The sequence below is a fragment of the Macrotis lagotis genome, chromosome X (genome assembly GCF_037893015.1).
Source record: "Macrotis lagotis isolate mMagLag1 chromosome X, bilby.v1.9.chrom.fasta, whole genome shotgun sequence".
NCBI classification, from domain to species: domain Eukaryota; kingdom Metazoa; phylum Chordata; class Mammalia; order Peramelemorphia; family Peramelidae; genus Macrotis; species Macrotis lagotis.
The window spans coordinates 476,824,989-476,844,035 of record NC_133666.1 but is presented as its reverse complement, the minus strand read 5'-3'; the positions used below and the strand labels follow the sequence as shown (position 1 = coordinate 476,844,035).

Below are 19,047 nucleotides of genomic sequence, written 5' to 3'. Positions count from 1 at the left end.
GCCAATACCACTCCATCTTTTTTCCCACAATAGCATGAGATGGTTTTCAATAATATGCTAAGATCTAGGTAAATCTTAGTTATGACACTAATATACCATTTTAAAATGGAAAAGGTAATTAATTGGATTTCTGATGCAGTCAATGTAATATAACACTTGTTTTCTGCTTTCTTTTCTAAATATTCACTAACCATCCTTTTTATGATCTATTTTACAATTTTTCAAGGAATAAAAGTCAAGGTCATTAGTCAATATCTTGCATACTTTAATCTTTTTATATTTTTTGAAGATTAGATGCTTTGCCCTTCTTTAATCCTGTAGTGCCTTGTCCATTTTCCATGAACTTTTAAAGGTTATTGTCTCAGCCATCGCATCCTGTTCCAAAATCAAATGAGGTCAAGCCAAGATGGGAGAGAAAAGTACTTGAATGAGCTCTCCCCCAAAGCTCTCTGAACACCTTTAAATTATGCCATAAATAATTCTTGGAATGGGTAGAACCCACAAAAGGATGGGGAAAATAATTTTGCAGCCAAAGATAGTTTACAGATTGGCAAGATTTGTCTGTGTCACCAGGGTGAGATTGGTGTACAGTCCAACTCAAGCCAGCACAAGCTGTACCAGCTCAGGCTGGGCCCCAGCAAACTCAGCAACTGTAACAGTTGCCTCAGGAGCTCTCAGCCCACAGACAGGAAGGGTGAAAAACAAATGATCTAAAGGAGATTACCAGGAATTCTTGTTGGCATTGGGGACAGGTCTCTGCCTCCTCCTAGTTAGGTTGCAGTCCTGGGTGACAAACCCATGGTGAGGAGGAGCACTAATACATCAGAACTTGGAGTTGCAGTTGAACAGCAAACCTTATCATACCTCTGGTCATGCAAAGACCAAGAGAATAGTAAACATACCTCTCCTTAAATCATACCACACTGGTAGAACTAAAAACTTTCAGGTCCTCAGAAGTATCTCTGAAAATAGCTGCATAAGACCCTTGAAGCTTGGGAGAGCGAATCCTCCACACTGGAAACAGAGCCCCACTTTAACAAAGGGATAAAAGTCAAGAAATAGACTGAAAATAATGAACAAACAATAGCAAAAAATTCTGACCCTAGAAAGTCACTGTGGTGACAAAGAAGTTCAAAATCCACAGTCAGAAGACAGTTATAACAATAGAGGTTCCTATATCCAAAGCCTCCAAGAAAAATATGAATTATTTTCAGAGGTTATGGAAAAGTTCCAAATTTATTTCAAAAATCAGTAAAAAGGTGTTAAGGAAAAATTGGGAAGAAAAATGAGAGTCAAGCAAGGAAAACATGGGGAAAAGAGACAACAGCTTGGTAAAGAAAACAAAAAAATTCTGAATACAAAAAAACCTAAAAAACCTAGGTCAAAAGGTCATAGAGATATAAAAAATGAAAGACAAGAATACCTTAAAAAACAGAATTTAGTCAAATAGAAAAAGGCGCTCAAAAATTAACTTCAGTAAAGACTCCTTAAAAAAAGTAGAATTGGTCAATGGAAAAGGAGGTACAAAAGAACACTGAAGAATAATTCTTTAAAAAATTTGGAATTGACAAAAAATTAGAACTGAATAAATGGGAAGCTAATGACTTCATGGAAAATCAAAAAAACAATAAAACAAAAACAAAGGAATGAAAAAAAATAGAAGACAATGTGAAATATCTTATTGAAAAAAAAAGAATTAACCTGGAAAATAGGTCCAGGATATGTAATTAAAAAATGATTGAACTACCTATAAGTTATGATATAAAAAGAAATTATCAAGGAAAACTTCCCTGAAGTGCTAGAACCAAAGATTAAATTAGAAACTAAATGAATTTACCAGTTACCTCCTGTAGTCACCATAAGGAATGATATCTACCCTTCAATTAATGCCCAAACTCAATTCTTTTGCCTAATTATTCTGTTCCACAAACAATAGTCAAGGAAGTAACATGCCATTTTGTGTTAAGACATTTTTTGCCATTTTTATTAAATATTTACTAAAGATAATTATTTGTGAAATAGTATCTTTTAAAGTATCTGGACTAAAGAACACTTCTGGGCTTGTGACATCCTGACAGAACCATAATTATGGTTTAAAAATGTTAGGTAACATGAAATAACCTTTACATGAAGGAATGGTATCAAGGAAATTTCAGAGCACATAGTGTAAATTAAGTATTTTTATGAGGAAAATACTATTCATTGGTATTTTTTGATACATAATTTCGCATTTAATAACTGAGGTCAGAAAATATCACTAGACATATTGTTAAGGCAAGTATATATTCACATAGTCTAGTACACAAGAGATCCACAAAAACTTTTAAATAAACACTAAGTAATAATGAATCTGATGATTTAGTTTTTCATTTTCCATTATGCAAACTTACCTATAAATATAGCTTTTATATTATCATTTTCACCCTCCTAATCATAAAAATAGCTTTTCATTAGTCAGCAAGACTCAAGGGATAACACTATCTTAAATTAGTTGAAACACATTTTTCACATCACAGTAATGATTTTCTTTTTTCTTCCATAAATAATTTGTCTTTGGAGTCTAAAATATTTTTGGTCACAATTATCCCCTACAGTTGAAGTAATGAAAATAAACATTTCCTCACTCTCCTGTCTACTTATAAACATCTAAAATCATTCCAATACCTTCAAAATGAAAAAAAAAAACAATTTCAGATTTGGTAAAGACCTCAAATGCCACCTAGACATCACTTTGTAGCTAGGTCTGATTGCTAGGATTCAAGCCTAAATCATCCTCTCTCCCATCTTCTGCCCATTGATCCTAGCTCAGCCTTCCACAGCCAAGCAGAGCAAAATGAATCCTTCTTTTTAATTTTTTTTTAAAACTAATCCTTCTTCAAGATAAATAGTCTTTCAAACACCTGATGACAATTTTCATTTTCTACTTCCCTCAGTCTTCTTCATCTTTTTTTTTTCCTAAGCAGGATAAACACTTCAGTTTCTTTAACCACTTTTCAAGTGGCATGATCTTGAATTCCCTCAGTATCCTGATTAAGCTCCACTGGATGTACTCAAACTTGTCAGTGTCCTTCCTAATATGTCCAGATTGGAAGACAATACTCTTTAGTCTGAAAAAGTGACAGTACAGTAGTTGGTCAATCACCTCCGAAGTTTCAGGCACCATTTCTCCCTAATGAAGCCTAAGAGGAATACAATTTCTCTGGCTGCATGGAACAAGGACATTGCTACCTAATACTGAGCTTGTAATACACTGAATAGTCCAGGTATTTTTCACACAAATTGTAATCTATTTTGTATTAGTCTTCCATCTTGCAATAGTTGAGTTGATTTTAACCTCATTAAAGGAATTAAATTATCTTGATTAAATACCATCTTAATAGATTTGTTCCACTGTTCTGCTCTTTCTTTTTTTGGGGGGTCTTGATTCTATCATCCAATGTTTATAATAGCCATTAAATGAATAAACAATGATTTGTTATTATTATGTTTAAAAGGGAGGTACAGTGTATATTAGTATCATACTGATCAATCAATTTATATACTTATAAGGATTCTTAAACAGAACAGAATGTGTATATTATAACTTTTAAAAGGCTTTCAAAAACCATCATTTATGTGATTTTAAAAATCAAGATATTATATAGCTGTATTTAAAACTCAAGTCAAATCAATAGAATGTTTCTGTTTTCGTTAAATATTTATATTCTTGTAGTTACTATTTAATTCAATATATATTGACATTTTATTGAAATCATTGAACATTTTTTAGCCTTTCCACCAGAGACATCACAAAATTGCTTGTATATGCATTACAAATGATAAAATTCTGCAATGGAACTTTAATAACTTTATGCCTCTCAATGTTTTTAAGGCATATTAAAAGAAAAGACTCAAAAAAATACCACTGTGACTGAGGAAAAAGAATTATCATTGTATTTGTTTGAGAATGCTGATTAATAATAATAATAATAATAATAATAATAATATAAAGCTGGAGTGTTTAATGAAAGATAATTAAAATCATGTCATATCCCTTTTAATGTGTGTGTTTTTACTGCCCCCAATATTTTATAACTTAACTGAAAAGCACCTGATATATATCTTTAAAGTATACATTATGGTTTGGTCATTTTGCTCTAACATGGAGCATAAAAATTCAGTTCTGAAAAAGAAATGGTAAGAACAATACAAACTTAAGGATAACTTTCATCAGGATAATTAAACTCAACCAACATTTACTAAATGTCTTTTATGGGCAAGACAAGAGTTTGCATAGCTAAAACTTATGACAATTGTCAAAGATACATTATTTCAAGCTAGGACTCTTATGTAGCTTTGCTACTTTGGACAAGTCACATCTCTCAGAGTCTCAAGACAATTCTCTAAAACTAGAAATTATAAAAGTAAAGCTTATCAGTAAAAATGGAGGGAATGTCTACCCTGAGATGTATAGTTCTATAAAGTATCATACACCATACACTAAAATACATAAGGCACTATGGGCACAAAAATATTATTACAAATGGACCCTGCCATATTAATATAAATAGACACTGTAAATATGTGACCCCAAATAAAAAGCAAAGACTATATAAATCAACACACTTTCAGACATACCTATATGGGATGCCATCTGAAATGAAATTAATTTATCACAGTCATCCTGACATTGTTTAAGGGAGCACTGGTTTAAACAATGAATAAAACTTTAAGTTTGGAATTATCCTGTGGATAGTAATATAATTTGGAGAATCATATAAATTAAGGTGTTGAAATTAAAATGCAATTCTTGGAATCAATAGTAAAAGTTCCTCCCAGATCTTCAAAAGCTGGGAAATCAATACATAGATAAGTTTATCAGGCTGTTTGGCCTCAGCTAATCAGGAAGGACAACATAAAAGTGACAAAGTAACCAGAAAAAAATGCAGAGTTAGTAGTTCCTGTCAACGCATTCTATTTGGAAAACCTTCAGCTGTGCTCAGCACAGTAATTCCGTAACAACACTCTGTTGTTTGAGCCTAAAACTCAGCAGAAAAGGAAGGCCCAACTCTTGTTTTGTGCTATTAAACCAAAAATACTCTGAGCTGAATGCTTTTACTCAAATTCTCAGGACTAAAAACAGAACCAACAAAACCTCAAGTTGTATCCCACCTACATTCTAGTATGCCAATATTGTTACCACCCGCACTTTGATCTATCACTCAACTAACATTCATTTTTTGTGACAATATAAAGCATGTGGACAAAGCAACAGGAAACAAGAGGAGTGAAATGAGGATAATCAGCAATGAGATGATTTATTCAAATGTCTATAAATCTCACCTTGTGGCTTTGCAAGTTATTAAGCATCTATGCTAATGAAGGAAATCTATCCTTTTTTCCCCCTCAGAAATTAACTAAAGAATTTAAACTATTTCAAGGAATAAATTTTTGAATCTAATAGCAAATCCCACTAATCCTCAAAGATTTGGGTGCATTAGAATAATTTTTTAATATAATATTTTCCTAGAGGACTCAAGTTAAAATTACATTATATACTTTTCATTTGGTGTAAACATTTTATATTTCAGGCAACTAAGGTAGGTTTTATTAAACTTATACTTCAGTGCATTGATAAAATACATTAGAGATTAAAAAGTACATTAGAGGTCACCTACCAATTTCCTTATTTTTATTTTGAGAGAATTGAGATACTAGAGACTTTAAGTGACATGTCAAAAGTAACATATTTCATTAGTAACAGAGCCAGGATTAGAAATAACCCAATGCCAAAGAAGTCAGCAATCTATATTCAAAAGACTAACGATGGCTCTCTCTCATAAGCAGCTTAATTACAACCAGGTAAAAGTTTACACATCAGCAGAATCTAGTTTGAAATGTGCAACAGAAGTAGAATCAAACTCCTCAAAACTACATTCAGGACAAATACCTCTGGATTTGCTTTGATTTACCTTTATTCTACCCACAAATACAAATTTAAAATTTTGGCAATAAGAATGTGCCCCATTTAAAGGGTTGACTAAATGCCCTACCTTTCCTACATAAAGAGGATCTGAACCCATATATTCCTCCAGCACAAAGAACTGATTCCACACCCAGCTGCGCTTGGTCCGTGGCCTCCCTGCCTGGAAATAGGGCTTTGATCTGGACCTTGAGAGTTCTGCTTGACTCATTCCAGAAAGACACAGGAAAAGAGCTATTATCTGCAAAAAATGGCAGAACTCCACTTTGCCCAACTTCATCTTTTTTTTTCTTTCTTTTTCCTTTGTAAGAAAAAAACCTTGACAGGAGGACAGGCACAGTTCCAGTTGGCTTAGCAGCTCTAGCCTCCGGCAGGGTGTCAGCTGGGAGTCCAGAGATAATAATTTGTGGAGTGTTCGATTGGAAGAGGTCACCACTGCTGAATAGCCTTCACCAGAGAAATGGTGTAATAGGTACCTATCAGAACAAAAGTGAAAAACTGATGTCAGGTTATAAAACAAATAATGTCTTTCATATTTTACTTTGCACCATAATATTATATTTCTTTGAAGTGTCATTATTACCTTAAGCATAAGAATATTTTAATATCTCAAATGCTGGATTATAATAATTTTGCCAGTTTTTTTCCCTATCATTTAAAAATGATGAGGTAGCATCATTCACATTCCAAAACACAATCTATCAAACCATTTTCTCTCCCAAGGCACATCTTCTGAACATGTGATTTATGTAACACAAATGTAGGAACATCTTTTTTTTTTCTTAAAGAAATTATTTTAAATGCTAGTCTTTATTTTTTCCTCTCATGTTGCAGCCAATTTTACTCATCTTAGGATGAGAAAGCAAAGCAGCTAAAAGCAGGGATTTATCCAAATGGAAAGGACATATGTTAGTTTAAATCTCTTCTATGAAACTGTAAAGAGAAATAAAGTGGTATGAGGTGACTCAAAATGGGTTGATTTATTCTGAGTCACAGAACACCAGCTGTTTTGATGTGTTCTTATTTGATTGTGCTCTGTTAAAAAAGCTCAGTAGTTTCCTATTTTTCACATTTCAAACACTGCCATGTATGCAATGTTGAATGTGTGTTTTCTATGCATCTTTTAGAGAGGTCAGAAAATGAGAATAAATTCTGAGTTCAATTCAGTGTGGGCAGAAGCCAAGGTGTTTCTTTAGTAATAGTAGGGGGGAACCTTTTATGCTAATTTCTATTTATTTCAGTTACAGAATGATGATTATACAAGAGATATATAAAATCAGCTACAGATCAGACTTTCTAAGTATACCCAAAACACAGAGGACTGAAAATTTATGAGAGTTCTGTTCAATCAATATTCTATATCTTTGTTCCTCCTGAATTCATTTTACTGCCTATAAATAAATCAGCACTGTCATAATTAAGGGGGAATGGATTATTATTTTCATAGACTTCCACATCTCCCATGCAAAAAAAGAGAAAAAATTTTTATGAAGATAGAACTAGAAGAAGAAACTTGCCTGTAATAGTGGAACTGTCTAAAGGCTTGTAAGAAATGATTCTTTCCACCTCCCTTTAAGCATTTGTCCTTTGTATAAAATAATTTCATGCTAACTCATCAAAACCAAGTATGAAGACTTCAAGATGCCTTAGGAAAAATCTTCAAATGTTGGAGACAGAATCAAAGGAAAAAATAAAATAAAAATTCAATTCAAATGTAATAAAATAGTTCTTGAACTAGGTAAAATTAAATTTAATTGAGTCTGTGCTTTATTAAACTGTGCAGGTTAGGAACAGAAATGATTTGTTCACAACTCTGTAATTCACTGGGGGAGTCCAGATATAACCATTGTATGTCCCACAAACCAACAGAACAGGTCATATGGTACAGTTAAAAGAACACTGGCTTTAGATTTTTGTCTGTGACACTTTGTGACCTTAAGTAAATAATTGAGGTTCTCTGGAGCTCAGTTGTCTCATCTTTAAAAAGAAGAAAATGGGATGTATTAGGACCATAGATTTAGAGTGGATGGGGACCTGAGAGGACAATGAATCTTCATTTTATATGGAAAAAACTTAAAGGACAGAAATATTAAGTACTTGTCCAGGAATTCCTTCTAACATTTCTTACCTCTCTGAACCTATGATATTAAGACTATCTATTAAATATTAAATGTGGAATATTTCTCCTCCCAGAGTTCAGATTCTAATCCTAAAGGCATAAATTTGAACAAAAATAAACCTGAAGAAACTCTGATGTTGAGAAGTCTCCCCTAAGGGTATTCCTTGAAATAATATTAAGAAACTAAAGGACAAGAAGATTGGGGCAATGAAATCTCTACGAAAATTGAAAATGAATCCTAATTTTTACAGGCTAATGACTCCTCAAATTATATTTCAGAAAAGCAATTTATAATTCTAAATGTATCACCATAATATCATATTATCAGCCAAATAATAAAAACAGTATAGAACCACCTACTACAAAAAAGCTAGCTTTCCTATTAATTTAGTCAAATTATAGTCCCTGAAAACATGACTACAAATAATAGTCACATATTTACTTATAAAATACAAAGACATTTCTAGCTGAGGTTTTATGAGGGCAAAATTTTCTTTTCTCACTAGTGATCACTTATTGCAAGAGAAAGAGAATGGGGAATGAAAAGGAGTCAGTGGAGAATGAAAAAAAATTAGTTCATACTACTTTTTATTCAGAGGTTGAGGAGCTGACCTCATACTATTACAGAGGTAGGGTATGATATGAGGAACATTCTTAGTGTCTTCCTTGTTGGGCAAGATATTACATAAAGAAGCAATTTTGATACTAAGATAATGTTTCTTCTCTTACTCACAAATTACAAGAATCTATTTGCCTAGCAACAAATCCATCTTATTAAAAGGAATTTTAACTTGAATTGAAGGTGATAGGAAAAAATATCCAAATAGAGTTGCTAAAACAGATAGCTTTTAGAGACAATAGATTGATTAAATGTAGAAAAAGACAGATGATTAAATGTAGAAATGTTTTCATAGTCCTCTAAAGACAATGACTAAGGAACATGTGAAGAAATTATACTCAGGCTCAAAAATCTATACCAATGAAATTACTAATTGAAATGAACAAAGTGCACAAAATCTCAAATATGGTCAAGTTGTCATATAAATTCAGACTTTATTGAATATGACTTGTGATTTTATCATGATTTTAATATAGTATTGGAAAGAGACAAGAGGAATAGATTATGGAGATGGGGGAATGAGGGCAGTTGTGTGCATCATCAGGATATTTATACTTGTGTGGCTATATTACAAACCTGAAGGAAGCATCATAATTCTTTGCATTTATAAAAGGATAATGAGGAAGGAAGTGGTAGATATATATTGTACAGTACCAGGGAAGCTCAGAAGAACTAGATGATAAGTTCTTCATCTAAATCATGAATCTCACAGTAAGATATCCTGTAGCTGTTTTTGGATATGTAGGTAGCTACTGATGGAAGTGACTATGAGTAGCAGAAGAGTGTATAAATTAAAAGCATTGGTTCAAAAGCAATGGGAGATATTTTAGACTTAAATTCTGGTTTTATAAGTCATTAAAGAGGAGGAAGAAAAGAATGTCATGTTTAAAGAGACTAATCTGACTAATTAGGAACATCAACCATGCCTGCTGGACATCTCTGGGTTTTTCACAGATAACTCAAACTTACTTTGTTCAAAAGAGAAACAATTATCTTTCCGCTAAACCCTACCTTCTGTCTGACTTTCCTAGCACTATCCAGGGCACAACCATTCTTACAGTCACCTAGGTGCAAAGAGTAGAAGTCATCATGACTCTATACACTCACTCACCTCACATATGCATACCATTCACAAGTGTTGTCATTTCTACTTGCAAAAGTTCCCTCTTATAAATTCCCTTTGCTCCAGTCATATACTGACACCCTAATGCAGGTTCTCATCACTTAATGCATGGACTTTTTGAATAGTTTTCTATATAATGTCCCTTCCTCAAATCTCTTTCCACTGCAATCTAGCCTCCATTCAACTTCCAAAGTATATTTATTAAAGCACAAGTTTGACCATGTTTCCCATCAAGACCCACTTCAAAACCTACTTTCTGTAGTAAACTTTTCCCAAAGCAAATCTCCCATTCACACCTCCTCTACCAATGCCTACCCTCTGAGATTACTAAATACATTCAAGCATATATTTGTGTGCATACACATATATATCATGTATACAATACTTACACAAACATATGCATATATACATTCATAGATGTGCACACATACACTTAATACATGCAGTTTGATACTCTCTGTTCCATTAGAATATGAGTGACTTGAGGGCAAGGACTGTCTTTTTGCTTTTCTTAGTACTGCCAGCCTACAAAAAGTATCTTTCACACAGAAGGTGCTTAATAAATGTTTGGTTAATAACCTGGAGTTAAACATGAATAATAGAGATTTAAGAAAAGGTTGAGAATTGGGGATGAATACAGAAGTTGCTTGTCAAGAAGGCCAAAAGATAATATGTTGTTGGGCAAGTCACTTAACCCTATTGTCTTGCCAAACAAAACAAAAAAAAATGACCCATAGGCAATATTGCCCTAAGTTCAATGACAATTTAAAAACAAAGGGGAAACCTTTTTAAAGCTATATTTCAGGCATAAGAAAGATCAAGGAAATGTAGAATCCAGCTTCATGTAGATGGGACAATGATCACTGTCCAAAGGGAAATAGATAAAATTTTATTTTAGTCACAGATATATCATAATGAAATCTGTTCTAAATGATTATCCTTCAAATGAATATATACCATACAACATAGTTCCAGATTGCCTGTACAAAGGAAGAATTTGATTTAGCAATATGGATATGATGATTATCAAGTCTTAGTTCATAATACCTTCTCATTCTCCTTTACTAGAGCTTCATTTATGTCATACTCACTCTCTCAGAGTTTGGTCCTCATACCTCTTTTCTTTCTTGTAATCTTTTACTTGTTTATCTGATCAGCTTTCCTGTGTTCAGTTATCATCTCTATATAAATAACTCTCAGATCTATTTTCTCAGGCTTAGTTTCCTTTCCTTTTGTCTAGTCATATCAGTTGCTTATTGGACATTTCAAAATTGATGTCCAATTAGTAACCATGGTATAGCTGAAACAAAACTCATTATTAGTCTCCCAAATCCATCCCTCTTCTGAACTTTTTATTACCATTAAGAGCAATACCACTCTTCCAGTCACCCAATTTTTCAACCTCTATGTAAATACTCAACCCCTCTCTCGCTCACTCTGCATATCCAATCACAGTATCCCTTGAATACATTCTTTTTCTCCACTCATGCTAAGTTCCTACCAAGAAGAATATTCTCAAGATATCCTGGTTAATGTAATATGCATATTAATGTCATATGTATAAATTATTTTGTTTTTCAATAGTTTGCAACTAAGTGCAGGACTTCATAGCCTCATGCAATAGTTTTGTTTTGTTTTTTTAATTGTACGTCCTGCCTCAATGCTCTCTCCATTCCAATTCATCCTCCATATGGTTGCCCAAGTGAATTTTTTATAAGTTAAACCATCACTTTATAAGTTAAACCATAAGCTAAACATATTCATTTAAACTTCAAGGGTTTCCCTTTTCCTCTGGAATCAAATGTAAACTTCTCTGTTATTTAAAGCTCTAAGCAATTTGGCTTCTTCCTATTTCTCTAATTTTTTAACACATGAATACAATACTCTTCATCTACTCTTCACTCTCTTATCCAGTCATACTAGACTAGATGCTAGATACATGATATTTTAATCTTCCAACTCATGTCTTGCCACTGGTGGAAACATTACTAAACATTACTTCTTTGGCACCTTTGTCTTTCTTGTATATTTAGGACAAGTGCTACCTCCTTGAAAAGGCCATTCCCAATAACCTGTACCTTTCCCTCTAAGGATACTTTCCATTTACTCTATCTTGCATCTCTCAAATTTTGTAAAGGTTTTTTTTTCCCCTCAGTGAAATAAATTTTTAAAGATAACCTTTTTGGACCTCACTTTAATATCTATAAAACTGAAGTGGATGAATTAGATGACCTCTAAATTCTCTTCAGGTTTTAAATCAAGATCCTTTGATCAAAGGCTAACCACTAGACAGAAGTTACACAGATATTGTTACTAATTTTTATTATTTCAGAAACAAATTTTAGGAAATTTATGATGTTTTCACATTTTAATTGTTTTAGAGTTTAAGAATAGTTTAAGAGTAGATTTTGAGAGTAGTTTAGTAGTTTAAGATTAATACTTTGATCATTATTTCCTAATTGCAAGATACAGGAGATAAAACTAATAAATTATTATTGCTACTTTCCTTGTATATTCATTTTGAAGGAAGGTGAATAGACTGATTTTGTAAATGAGGAACCTGAGACTCATTCAGATTAAGTGTTTTACCCAAAATTATATGATTAGATACTGGAACTTAGGTCTTCAGACAGCTAATTTAGGGTTGGCTATAACATGCCATATTGCCTCTTGACTCACTATCAGGACATAAAGATTGAAAATAAGTAGTCTTTGGAAACAGTAAAAAATGTTTATCATTGAATATAATAAGCATATATATATATATATTAACCATATATGTTATATATGGTTAATTACATATATTATATGCCAGATGCATGCTAAGGATAAAGATATAGAACAAAAGCAAAACAGTCTCTTCTTTTTCACGGAGTTTCCTTATACTGAGAGAAAACATGTGCATTAATAGATTCATATTGCATAAAAATGAACACAAAGTTATTTCGACAAAGAATAAACTCTAGTTAGACAAGAATGAGTGTCAGAGCATTGTAGAGCCAGGTAAGAGTAATGTTAAAACCCATTTTAAGTTTTCCTCATGCTTGTAGTTCATCTTAAAAATTCTTCATTTTAATTAAAGTATACAGTAAGCAGTCATGGATTACAAAGTTATTGAGAGAACTGATGTTATGTCACCCAAATTGCACCCAACAAAGAAATGTATAGTAAATATGAGCAGCTTTCAATATTTTAGAAATGAAGAATTGGACAGAAGAATCAGTATAAAAAGTTTATCATCAGAGAGATGGATGAGTGACAGTGGCAAGGAGGAACCATTTATGTGCTTCACTTATAAACCATGTAAAGTTGAGAGAGCTAGTGCAGATCCCCAGCATATTATGTAGAACAATTTTAACAAAATTCATGGAAAAAATAGATGAAAAATCCCAAAGGATGTGCAGCCATAGATAGCTTAGGATCTATAGCTTTGGAGAGAATACCCACATTAATAATTTCATACAGAATCACTGAAAAATTTAAAGCTCTACAATGCTTGAAGGAGGGAGGAAAACACTATGAAACTAAAGTGCCCATCCCCAAATTGTTCTAAATATCAACATTCCCAACACTCTCAAGCACTAAACTATCTGACATTAATAAATGCTTGTTGCCTGACTAACTAACCTGGAGTTAGGAATATAGTATAAAAAGAAGAGAAAAATGAAGAGGATATATGGGTTTATTGAATAGTGTCACAAGAGAATTTCAATGCTCCCCCCACCAAAAGTAATGAGATGTTATTCCTTCCATTTTTCTCCCTTCTTTTGCCATGGAATTTTTTAGATTTTAATGCCTTAAAGTTTTGATTACAAGCCCTTGGAAAGTGCAAAGAGGTGTTTGTGTATGTGTGTGTGTGTGTGTGTGTGTGTGTGTGTGTTTAAATTTCACCAGAGTAATGATGAAGGCTCAAAATACATCTCATTCACAGGGGAAGTATGGTGTAGTGGAAAGCCTACTAAATGTCTAATGTAATAGGTAATGAAGTAGGAATGTTATTTATAAACACCCAGAAAAAGATTTTCCAGTATAGTAGAAAGAAAATTAAACTTTATATCATGGTTTCTGATAGCAAAATTCTAGCTCTGTCATTTATTAAGTGATTTTGGATAAGGCAATCCTCTGTGCCTCAGTCTCCTTCCTCTGCAAAATGTGACATTTGGACAATAGACCCTAAGGTCCCTTTCAGTTCTATATCTATATAATCCTTTATTCACTAGTTCTTCTGGTGAAAAAATACATTATATGGGGCGGCTAGGTGGAGCAGTAGATAGAGCACCAGCCATATAGTCAGGAGTACCTGAGTTCAAATCCAGCCTCAGACACTTAATAATTACCTAGCTGTGTGACCTTGGGCAAGCCACTTAACCCCATTGCCTTGCAAAAACTAAAAAAAAATACATTCTATAGAAGGAAAGAATAATTACTGGCCTTAGGGGGTACCATGGTTACTTCAGGGCCAAGCAGGGAAGCATTTGACTCTTTTTGAGTTATGTACTCCTAGAGAATCTTTTGAAGAAATAACAACTGCTAACAACCAATCTGTGATTTACCCAGAAGGGTTTTGCCCTTTGAGGGAACCCCATGCTTATTAGTAAAAGAAGGCATGGTAGTAAATCTAGATTGTTGAGACACACTGATAATTGTAACCAGACTGTGACTTACTGAAGGCTTTCCAAGACCACATGTCTAATATAGGGCTGTACTTGTGGAATATTAACTCTCCACATTGGCATGCCTGGTATGGAATTTTATAACCACAGTCTAGTCTTCTCCATTTATCACATGTACTCCCATAGCATTCTACATATATAGAATAAAATGTCTTCCCAAATTCTTTACCTATTCATGAACATTTACATTGTGTAGAAACACTATTTCTTATAGTTTTTGTTGAGGTCAGAGGTTTATCTGCTTTTTCCCCCCTACAGATTCCCAACAGAAAGAGGAAAAAAAACCAGAATTCTTAATAATAATTTAAATATTTCTCCTTGGTCATCTATTCAATGATAACTATAACCTTAATGACAATATATATGCTAAGGGAATACAAGTGAACCCACTAAATCTGTTCACTGATTAGGAATAAATGTAAGATACATTCTATAATAAAACTTGATTTTTCTCTTGATTATTTTGTTTCTGACAGTGGCACAACTTTTCACCCAGGCAACAAAGTTTAAAATCTTGATGTTATTTGACCCTTTTATCTCCTTATTTCTTATTCCTAGGATTTAGTCAGTTGGCAATGATTACCAATTTCACTGTGCATTATGTTTTATAGCTGTTGTTTCCTGTCTTTTATATCCATCACCCACCACCACAGATCCCATCCAGGGCTAGCAGAATAGGGTTTGTGGGAAACTCTCTCTCCTCTACCACTAAACCTAAACCAATGTTCTTCTCCCCATTCCCCCTCATGGCTAGATGGTGACTGTTTCCAGCCCCACCAGTGAAGAAGAATAGTCGGAGTTCCTAGTCACTCCCCAAACTATTTTCAACAGTATGGAGCTAAGTCCCAAAAATTCTTTGCCTCTTCTGATATTTCAGAGCAGCCATGGTTACTCACACTACTTGGAAGAACATGGAGTCATTAACTATAATCCTTATACTAAGATGGAAAAGCACTGGATCATTTAACTCCCTTGTCTGGCCAACTGGGCATATAATCTGCTCTGTTACTATATGTGCCAGACCTTCAAGTATTGCAATTTGACATTCCAATGAACAGAATGTATGCCAGGCCTTATCATTTACCTTGAAGCTGCTCCATTGGGACTATAAGGACTAGCCACCGATCCTGCAGCAGCACCCTTAGAACCACTATTCTATAGCAGTTTTATGAATTGTCTCCCTGAATTGAAATGTAATCTCCTTGAGATCAGAAACTATTTTACTTTCCTAGTTCTATCTTAGCACAAAATAATTTAGTTAAGTACTCATTATTCACTCATTCATTCAATTCCTATTGCTATTGCCTTAAATCCTCATTATCACCCATCTAGTCTACATCAATAGATTTTATCTAATTTTATCTAAAATAGATTTTATTTATACATGATGCATAAAATCACTTTAAGATTTACCATGTACTCTATAGATATCATGCTATTTAAAACTCACAACAAACCTGGAAGGTGGATGCTATTTTTATTCCCATTTTATAGTCTTTCTGACTCTATGTCCAAGGCTTTATTATGTCATTGAGCTGTCACATATTTGTCAGTCAAAAGTTAACATGCAGGCATCTAGTAGTACTATATTGTCTGAGGTAATGGAAATACAAAGCTAAAACAAATTTCAAGAAGCTCATATGTTATATGTTATAGGCAGGAATATACCGCTAGATATTAAACAATTTCCCCTCCCCCCAAAAATAGTAGACAGGAATCTCTTAAAATTAACATTTCCTCTATTAGTTTTTAAAATCTAGGAATCAACAGTTCAAATAGGTCTCTGTTGTGTTTGCAGATTCTCAAGGTATGGGTGCTCACAATGAAAATTTAATAATCAGCTCTTATGGTATTAATAGGTTCCAGCAAAATGAACTTTCTAGACATGCTGACCTTCCATATATTATGTTCTTTGTTTTCTTACATCTAAGGCTTTATCTTACTTGGAATGCCTTCTTCTCTCTTCATATAATCACAAATTCATGATTTTCACTTGTCCACTCAACTGTCTAAAATGCAGATGTACCAACTTTTTATCAACTTTTCTATAACCTTCCAGATAGAATGTATAGACTACCATCATTTCCCTCCCAATTCCCAACTTAGTGTTGTCATCTTCAGGCTAAACTTTCCCAAATATAGTATGCTTTCCAGGTCTCTTATTATTTGGTCATCTATTCTGAACACCAATTTAGCAATGACCTTTGTAAAATGTGATATATGAAATAGCGCAAATTATTCTAGATATTTTCTGACCAAGGCTCAGTAAAACAGAACGATCATCTTACTTCTTGCTTTTTTTTATTATTTCTATTATGATGTGTCAAATTCCTTACATTTAATTATAATTTCCATAAGGGAAGGATACATGCCTCTTTATAATAGCTTTGTATATTCTCCATTGTCTACTAAAATCTTCTGTAAAAAGTACAAAGATGATTCTCTCTAAATAGGTCTTTATAACACCTGACAAACCATCTACATCATGTAGTGATTAATTAACGAATGGATTGATATAGAAGTCATCTAGTTCAACTCCGTTTTCTTATAATTGAACAAAAAAAGCATAATCAAGTCACTTAATCCATTATTCCTCATTATTTAAAAAAGGAACAATCCTTACTTGATCTCTAAACTGACTTGCATCTCTAAAATATTCTGATTTTCTAATTCCATTAAGCAATATATCTATATAGTGTTTACTAAAATATTCCATAACTAATATGCCTTTTTTAACATTTAGGAAGAAAAGAACAATGGAGGTCAACGAAGAAACTGTACATATACTGAAGAAGAGATTATTGGGGCATAACATTTAGGCATGAAATGAACCTTAGAAAGAATCCAAAATTTCTCACCCACTACCAGAGGAGATAGAGAAATAAAAGTCAGTCAGAGGTCAGATTAGATGTTCCCTAGGGTCTCTCCTAAACATTGCAGTGTCTCTGCAGTGGTTTTACATTCTATTCCAACTAATAATGGAAGGAGGAGCACCAGAACAAGAAAATATCGGAAAGTACATAAAGCATTTGAAATAATATTTCTTGGTAATTTCATTAAATTTAACAATATTTAAATAAAGTATATTTGTGAGTCAATTCTACACTCCCTTACGTGAACTCTCAGAAGAATCTACAAGGAAATAAGGAAACTTTAAGGACAATTCTGCGTCCTTCAAGATGTTAGAGTATTCATTTACAGAAAGGTAGATACAGTTCTCACTCCTGAATAAGTATAATTACTTTGCAGAAACATTTGTAGAATTTACTTATACAAAGTCAAAAGGGAATATGAACAAAAAAATAAACTGGGGATTGATAAAATGCTAGTTGACTTGGTCATATTGGTTCTGTTGCTCTTATTTAGACAGCAGTGTCTATGATCAAACCATTAGAAACCCAAATTCCAGAGGAAAAGATCTTTAGTTAAAAGATACTCTCTTTCTTCATGAACCAAATCAACCTTTCATCTCTATTTAGTTACTTTTGAATCTCAAAGGAAATCAGTAAGAGTATCAAGACTATTTGGATATCCTGTGTTTTATTAAAAGGGAAACTAAGGATCTTAAAAAGAATACACACACACATGTATATGATTATACACACATTTACATAAATACGAGTATGTATATTCTTTCTATTCTTTGAATTTAAAATGTCAATCAGTCTGTAGATTGTTTATATACTTGATATTTTCCAGCAATTTATATACAAAAATAAATAAGAGAAACAGAGAAGCAGAGACAGACACAAAAATAAAAATTATACACAAAGCCCATTAGAAAAGGTGCTGTGTAATGCACTGTTGATGGAGCTGTAAACTCATCCAATATTTCTAGAGAGCAATTTGGAATTATGTCCAAAGGGCAATAAAAATATGCATACCATTTGATCCAGCAATACCATTACTGGGTCTATACCCTGAAGAGATCATGAAAAAAGATAAAAACATCACTTGTACAAAAATATTCATAGCAGCCCTCTTTGTGGTGGCAAAGAATTGGAAATTGAGTTAAATGACCATCAACTGGGGAATGGCTGAAAAAATTTTGGTATATGTACTTTATGGAACACTATTGTTCTATTAGAAAGCAGGAGGAATGGTAATTCAGAGAAGTCTGGAAGGATTTGCATGAACTGATGTTGAATGAGATGAGCAGAACCAGAAAGACACTGTATACCATAATAGCAACATGGGGTTGATGATCAATATTAATGGATTTGTTCATTCCATCAGTGCAACAATAAGGGACAATTTTGTGATATCTGTGATGGAGAATACCATCTGTATCCAGAGAAAGAATTGTGGAATTTGAACAAAGACCAAATACTACTACCTTTAATTTTTTTTTAGAATTTTTTTCAAGGCAATGGGGTTAAGTGACTTGCCCAAGGCCACAAAGCTATGTAATTATTAAGTGTCTGAGGTCGGATTTGAACTCAGGTAATCCTGACTCCAAGGCCGGTGCTCTATTCACTGTGCCACCTAGCCACCCCATGCTACTACCTTTAATTTTAAAAAAAAAATATCTTATTATATGATCATACTATT

General features: G+C 33.2%; 1 protein-coding gene across 1 annotated transcript in view; it reads right to left on the bottom strand.

The window, feature by feature from the left end:
* Window positions 1–19,047, bottom strand: part of CDH7 (cadherin 7) — a 193,393-nt gene that overhangs the window by 164,616 nt on the left and 9,730 nt on the right. Inside the window, exon 2 of the mRNA XM_074200451.1 lies at window positions 6,033–6,438. Coding sequence (XP_074056552.1) covers window positions 6,033–6,242 — 210 coding nt within the window. The 5' untranslated portion in view covers window positions 6,243–6,438. The remainder of the gene's footprint in view (window positions 1–6,032; window positions 6,439–19,047) is intronic.